The following is a 7783-nucleotide window of genomic DNA, read 5'->3' as shown; positions in this document are numbered from 1 at the left end:
AATTTGTGATTTATTAAAATAACAATTTTTTTATCTCCTCTATGACATTTGTTACTTGAAGCTGCGAAACCCAATGTAGACCGGAGCAGTTGGACCATCCGTTTTTGTTGGGAAGTAATGAAATACTCTTACTTTGAGGTAGAATAAAAACTAGTCTCAAGACTGGGGTAATATGTATTATGCTGCTATGCGATATCTAGGTAATTGATGTTGAGTCAAATATAAAAAAAAGTTTGCCTTGGCTGAAACATGTAGGTATAGATAGGTATTAGGGCGGGTAATTTTTTTTTTACTATGCGAGTATAACATAGGAGGATTCTACCTGTATTAACAGTTGCACGTCTGGTGCAAGTCTTAAGAAAAATATAAACGCAGAAATGGATTCCTCACACTAAATACCCCCTTAGAGCATGTTTTTTATACAAAATTTACACACTTCTTTACGACACTACAGCAAAATGTTAAGAAACCTATTTTCGCAATTTGGCAAACTCCAAATTGATTATAGACCCATGTTTTATACGGCAAGTTTGCTTAGAATTCCACGTAGAATTCTTCTGTGCTATAAGCGCATAGTCGTAAAAATCCCATACAAATTGACCTGCCCTAATATGAATACTGTATATATTGCGTGCATTGGGATGGTGCCCTCACGAATCCATAATTCTTTTTAACCCTCCAATGAAAAACAATTTAAGTGAAAACATATCGAGCCCTAACCGCCAAAATAACGTAAGCCACATTTTTTTCAAAATTTTCTTTTTGATGCAGAAATGTATCTAGATGCTCTAGGAATATTTATGCATCAAAAAGAAAATTTTGAACAAAATGTCGCTTACGTTATTTTGGCGGTTAGGGCTCGATATATGTATATAACAAAAAAAATAGTGAACGAGCTGGAAGACTTAGGCCAAAAGTTATGTCATATGGGGGAACAGATTGTAGACGAAACTGAAACTCGGCATGAGTTGCCTAAAGCAGGCTTTTAGGCTCACCTTTTGATAGAGAAAATGTCTCTAGACTGAAGTATTTAAGGCACTGGTGAAAGTTTATAGTATACTACCTTCATAACCTGACCATGACATATATGTAGATGATAAGCAATTATGTCATGAAATGATTAAAAATCTTCCTAGACAACCGTGAATGAACAACGAATGCAAGAGCTCAGAGAAAGAGGTTGAAAGAATTCTCATACCCAGGGTGACCACCGCAAAAAAATGGTTATTTACAAGGTTTTTGGTTCTCAATTTAAACAGCTGAACAGCTCTAGACCTTCGAAATTTCTTCTCATAGGTTCATAATTTCCTTTTATTTTGAGGCCAGCTTGGTGAGGCCTTTTTCCAACATGTTTATGGAAGGTATTTATGTAGGCACAACATACCTAGGGCGTATTAACATACATATTTATATGCACTAAGGTATAAACATAGCAGTTGTTATGTTCGCAAAAATGTGCAAATTAAAGCTTGTCACACGCATAACTTTAGAGCAAATTTCATTTCGGAAGTTTATGAAGTTGACCACCCACCCACCCACACATACATATATATATTCTCTCTAGTTGTTATCACAGCCGCGTTGAGCGTTTTAGGTAGTATATTAGAATTTCCAACTCACAAGTATTGTTGTTGCACCTTGTAACGTGTGAACATTGCAAACACCGCAGACTCTTATGGAGAGCTGTCATCAACAAGAATTCCAAGCAAATGCATATATGCACTCAACTAAATTTTACCACTCAGCAAATTGCATGCAGTGTTGCATTTGACACTTCAGTGCGCACACGCACACACGACTTACTGTGTTTACTTATGAATAATTTAAGAGATTATTTGTGCGCATTAGAGTATTCATAGTTCAGTCCAATGGATCTATGTAAACATAATAGATATAGCGCCGACGAGTGACCAACATAGGACTCTGCATATTACACTGTAATCAGTCCTTACAGTTCCTATTAAAAGTTAGCAAATATTAGTTATGCAATTAATCGTGTTCACACAACAATAATTTCAATAATGAATTGCCTTTAGTTGTGTGATTTTGATAATTTATTATTAACTCGAAAATGTGTTGATTGTTATGATGTTATCGCCTCTTCATTAACTAACCAAAATTATGGCAAATTTCATTTCAGAATTGTGTATGCTTACGCTTTTACTAGGAAACTTGATTAAAGGTTCGAGTTGGCCTTGATAGATAATACTCTTCGTAAGCTGCAATTCCTTCTTAGAAAGTTCCTAGATGGTACCTAAGTACTTAGATGATACTTAAAGTGCAATAAAACATCAAGAGCACTAGCAAACTGTTAATTTATATTTAAATTAAAAGGTATGGAAAATACACCAAAGTACTTAAGTGCTCAAGCGGTAATTTAGCACTTAGCGCAACTAAAAAGCCCTAATTTTACACACAGATATATTATAATCTGAAATCGAATATATCCTCCTTATTATGCTCGAAAAATAGGAACAGTTAAAAGCATATTAAGGGGTGTGGCAGCACTTGTATGGGGAAAAATTCATAAACAGCTAAATATTACCTAGGAATCATATAATTCAGATAACATTGAAATGTATTATGGATACATTCACAGTGAGAAAATGTAATAAATAGTAATCGAAAAAATAATCAGTAAAACAACCATTTTCACATTCGAAAATGCACTTTTTTTCCCAGGGCGATGTCCTAAGAAAAGTGGGGCATTCAATTTTGCATTACCTAGTATAGAGAAATGAATGGTTTTTTGTATGAAATTTTTGGAACTTTTTGAAGTAATATTATCGAGAACGAATAAGAAATACATTATTTTATTTATCACGCATGTAATGCATTACCACTTTTCCGACTGGGTTACTATCATATTAAGTGAACTGAAAGATAAATATGAATGAACTTTTTAAATACAGTGAACAACTGTTCAAAAGTTGGAAGGGAGTCAATATGTTTCATTGTTCAATTTTAGCGAATACTTTGGAGGAAATGAATTATTCAATTATTCACTTTTGATGAGTCCTCCAAAATGAACACCCAAAGTGATAAGTGTATATTAGCCTTCAATTACCAAAATCATCAGTTATCAAAATGTATTTAATAAGTAATCGCAACCTCTTGGAATTTTCGCTGATGCCGTTTCTATTAAACACTAGTTATTTATTTAATCAATAGTTCGAGCAAAAAATAAGAAAAATTCAAAGCAAATTAAATTCCAAACGAAGATTTAACGAACTTTCGTGCAAAACTAAAACAAACTGGCATGCAATGCAATTAGTTTTCCGCTTCTATTTTTGCCCAAAATGCAGCAGCTTTGTTGTGCTCGTTGGTTGTGGATTGTGCGGAAATATAGAGTCTGAGAAAAATGCAATTGGCTGTGACGTGACGGTGCTTATGACAATGGAGGCAAGAAGGTAGCTTTCTTGAAAGACAAAATAATTAAAAACCAAAAAAAAAACAGAAAAAAATACAAGAACCAAACAAACGTACAGTAAGTTGAAAGCAGAATTAAGTGAAAATCGAATATAAAATAATTGCTGTTTGTTAAAGAAATCAACACGGAAGCCACAAATTCACAAACAGAAAACCTCTTAATTGATAAATTCGCAATGGCAAACAATAGACTCGAATGAAAAACGTCAAGTACAAAAAGAAATCAATTTCAAGACTTCGGTTATTTTAAGCTGACATCATGGTTGATTAAAACGCCAGCACACACACGCCACAATCGACAACACGAAACAACACTTGGCTGTGGTGTCGCAAAAGTAAATTCCAAAGAACAATAGATACAGCATAAACGAAGAAATAGCAAAATAAAATGGACAATACTAACAAACTACATTCGTTACATATGTAAATTTTCAGTTGTGTACCAAGAATAGAAACATACAAACATACATTGTTACGTATATATATAAAAAAAAAGTTTAGAAAAGTAGCGACGTAAAATTAAACGATTAGAGGAGATAAACTATTCATGAAGATATGAAAGTCTCTATATGTATCTATGCTAGTACATCAAATATGTATTGATATATATTGATAGATAGATTTTTTATGTAAGTAACATATGTACATATGCAGATACATGTATGTATATGTGCGCACATAGAATGTCGGTAACGGTTTTACATTAAGCATTGCATTTTATATTTCTTCTTCTGTTCAAGCATATCGAGAGCTTATATTCAAAGGCGTCCAATTATTATTTTTTTACTTGGGATAATGTCACCTCTTATAAGGTGTCACATTTGAGGCTAAAGCATATTTCGCAACTCTCAAGAAAAACAAAAAAGACATATAAAAACTCAAACGCTCAAGAAATGAAAAAATAAATTTTCTATTCAAAATTTTTTTTGCGGAAAAATACTTCCGCCGCTCTTTTCTGGCAACACAGAAAGGAGAATTCTCCTAGTAAGGGTAAATTATAAAAAATTGCTTGTATCCAAATCGTGAAACCTCAGCAAACATGGCGTCTAGTAAGTAATGATTTTCAGTTATACATATGTTGCAATATTAGATCACCTATAGGCGTTGGCAAGAAAATAATGTAGGCAAAGCCAGCTTCTATGACAGCGTTTTGATAAAAATGCTTTGGACATTCCAAATTCTTTTGGTTTGCAAACTTACATGAGGGATTTGGAATATTGTTGCCACTTGGGGTTGATCTAGTGGTATACATGTATCGGCGTTTTCAAAGTTCACGTCTGCGCTTTATTTAAGAGATGGTCAAAGCTCTCGCCTTTTGCACATTCTTATGGGAAATCAGCGAATGAAACCTCTAACTCCTCAAAAGTTGGACGAGGGCAAAAAATACACACGAAACAGGGATATAGCGGGTTAAAATGTTTTACAAACATTTTTGCCGTTAAATTCTACTATAAGTCACTGAACACACCAAAGCACAAAATTGTTCATAAATGCCCGTAACAAGCGTGAATTGAAAATTTAAGTGCTAATTTTGTGCTTATTACGAATTGGTAATAAAGTCTATTTCTACATCGGGGGATTAGGTAATCTGTGTGGAAATTTTTTTCGATACACCGTACAACACCGTACAAAAAAACTCGTACTGGGAGCCATGTCAAAATTTAGAATCTCCGAAAAACTAATACGTCTATTAGGAGTAAAGTTGAGTATAACATTCAGCTTCGTCGAAATTCGCACGCAATCTGAGCCCCAACTAGGTTTTATAAGAGCGATTCACTCCCTTAAGTAGTGCAGGAACGTCAGTACAGCACCGACAAGATAAACTACGTCTTAGCGACATACACAAAGTCCGCTAAGGGTATCTAAGAAGATGGAATGACAAACTGTACGAGATGTACAATGGCATGGATATAATTAGCCGCACCAAACTTCAATGATTCCGCTGGCTTTCACATGTTTCACGCATGGGTGAGTGGGCTTCAGAGAAAAGATCCTTGAATTCGGCACCCATGGGTGGACAATGAAAGTAAGGGCGCTCAGCAACACAATTCAAGGACCCAATGAAGAAGTACTTGTCTGCATTCGGGATGCGAAATCTGCCCAACTTCGCATTTTAGAGAGGCAATTGGTGACGTTTTTTTAACCTGCTCAAACCGCTTTACGGTAGTATAGGCAAATAGAAAGGAGATGAGCTTCGGATGATAGAAATAGAACATGTGATATCGTTTCGAATATGCTTAAAGACACTGAGAGAGAGAATTTCAGAGAAAGAATATAATTCTTACGAGGAAAGGCGCACTGCCTGATCACGATTAGAGATATAATTATTACAGGCGCCGGTAACTTGATTTCAGAGTAATTAGCTGATGAATTCAGTTCTGCAGCTAAAGAGTTTTAGATCTCAGCACTTAACCAACTCATGCCTTTCATGACTCAACATAAAAAAAAATACGTACGCCCTGCGGACAACGCTCCTTTTGCCGTTTGGGGGGTAGGCTAAAATCTTTGAGATTAGTTATTTAAAAAAGGAAAGAGATAAATAGAGAGCCATTTTCTTGCTAAAACTCCTCAAAAGGTACTTATAAAGAAAAATAATTATGTATTTAGAGCTGAAGAAAATATTGCATTGTTTTGACAAAATTAATTTTAATTTCTAATTTCTTGTTGTTCTAAATACTAATGGCCTTATTCATAAAAACAAAAGTAGGTTTAAAGAGCTTTATAAATTGACGTTCTCATACATTTGTCAATCTATAAACCTTTTATAAAGTTCCTTTTTATGAATAATGCCATAATTGTACAGTAATTTTTCCTCTGTACATTCGATTACTTAATTTTGAAAACCGATACCGAGTCTTTCGCACATAACATTTCAAAATGAGATATACATTACGTACATATACATGTACATATGTGTATACATAGTGGAAAACTACACAATGCTTCAGAGTCTATGTAAAAAGGGTTTTGTTAATCATGTCCAAAGCTTCTTGCACTTGTCTATTCAACTGTTTAGCTGTGAGGTAGTATGTACCTGTTCCGATATTGTTGCGTCCATTATAACGGTAATTGTTATTTAAGACATTATTCTTGTATGGCATTTGCGCAGTTCCACTGGCGACACCACTGCCACCGGCAGTTGTAACACCCACACTGCCAACGCCAACGCCAACACTAACACCAATACCAACGCCAACACCAACGCCACCCAGCATATGACCGCCACTACCTACGCTGGCATCACGCAAGGCATTACCACGCATGCCATTACTGTTGCAATTGTTGTTGTTGTGGTTGTTATTAAGAACAAGGCTATTATTGTTGCCAGCACCATTGACTGCCCCACCAACACCAACACCAACACCGGTGGCATGTGCATGTGTGTGATATTCGACGGCGATACCGTTCTGATGTGCAACGCCACTGCCGCCACCACCGCCGCCACTACCACCGATACTGCCACCATTCATCAACGTGCCGCTTGGCCGCATGTATTGGTGGTATACGCTGCCGTTCATATCGCCAGCATTACCAACATAATGTTGCTGATGGCTATTGCCGGACATTGTTGCATTTTGTGGCGCGCTCTTGGCGCTACCAACCATTCCTGTACCCCCATTAACCATTTGATTGGCGATGCCATTCATCATGCCACCATAGTGCTGTTGAAATTGTTGTGGCGGCGGCTGTTGTTGTTGCTGCTGCTGCTGCTGCTGTTGCTGCTGGTGGTGGTAGTGATGTTTCTGTGCATGCCGCTGGTGCTGGTGTGAGGCAGCGTGTTGATGTGCGTGCTGATGTTGTTGCTGGTGATGACGTGCGCCTGGCTGGGAGGCCAAACTCGACAGCGACGACGAGGATGCCGGCTGTGAGGTGGCCGATGACGAGGCCGAGGAACTTGTTGACTGTGTGGCCAGTGGCGGTGATATATTGCCAGCGTAATTACTGCTGCTGTTGCTGCTGCCGCCGCTCATTGTATGATTGAGTAGATGTTGCTGTTCGCTGTAGTATGTTGGGTGTTGGTGTTGCTGCTGTTGTTGTTGCTGCTGTTGCTGTTGCATAGAGGCATAGTGATGGCTGTAACTGTGCTGCTGTGACAGCTGTTGTTGATGTGGCGGTGAAGCCATTTGTTGTTGCTGGTAGTAATGCTGATGCGATGTTTGCGATTGTTGCTGCTGCATATTCGATGTTGTCGCCGATGACGCCGAAGGCATGTGATTTTGATGAGAATTGTTGGGCAAGAATTGTGGGTACACATGATGTGACCACTGAGGGAAAAGCGGGCGACCTGAGGGTTCTAATTGCCATGTCGCAAGGGGGGTTAGGAGGGGACGAGAATTCAAAGAAATGGAATACG

The 7783-nt window shown here is 37.3% G+C and overlaps 1 protein-coding gene across 1 annotated transcript; it reads right to left on the bottom strand.

The window, feature by feature from the left end:
* Window positions 1-6380: 6380 nt before the first annotated feature.
* On the bottom strand, window positions 6381-7640 carry LOC118753938 (GATA zinc finger domain-containing protein 10-like). Its single transcript, XM_036488814.1, has one exon. It carries the CDS (start codon window positions 7638-7640, stop codon window positions 6381-6383), a length of 1260 nt encoding a protein of 419 aa, XP_036344707.1.
* Between the last annotated feature and the right edge of the window lie 143 nt (window positions 7641-7783).

This window comes from Rhagoletis pomonella, unplaced genomic scaffold, assembly GCF_013731165.1.
Source record: "Rhagoletis pomonella isolate Grant_MI unplaced genomic scaffold, Rhpom_1.0 Rhpom_scaffold_00002, whole genome shotgun sequence".
Classification (NCBI taxonomy): Eukaryota; Metazoa; Arthropoda; class Insecta; order Diptera; family Tephritidae; genus Rhagoletis; species Rhagoletis pomonella.
The sequence above is the reverse complement of the archived record's forward strand: the minus strand, read 5'-3'. Positions and strand labels throughout refer to the sequence as shown.

What these genes read in the sequence shown, in the direction of transcription:
- LOC118753938 (XM_036488814.1), bottom strand. Translation starts at nt 7,640, where the DNA reads ATGCCTTCGGCGTCATCGGCGACAACATCGAATATGCAGCAGCAACAA.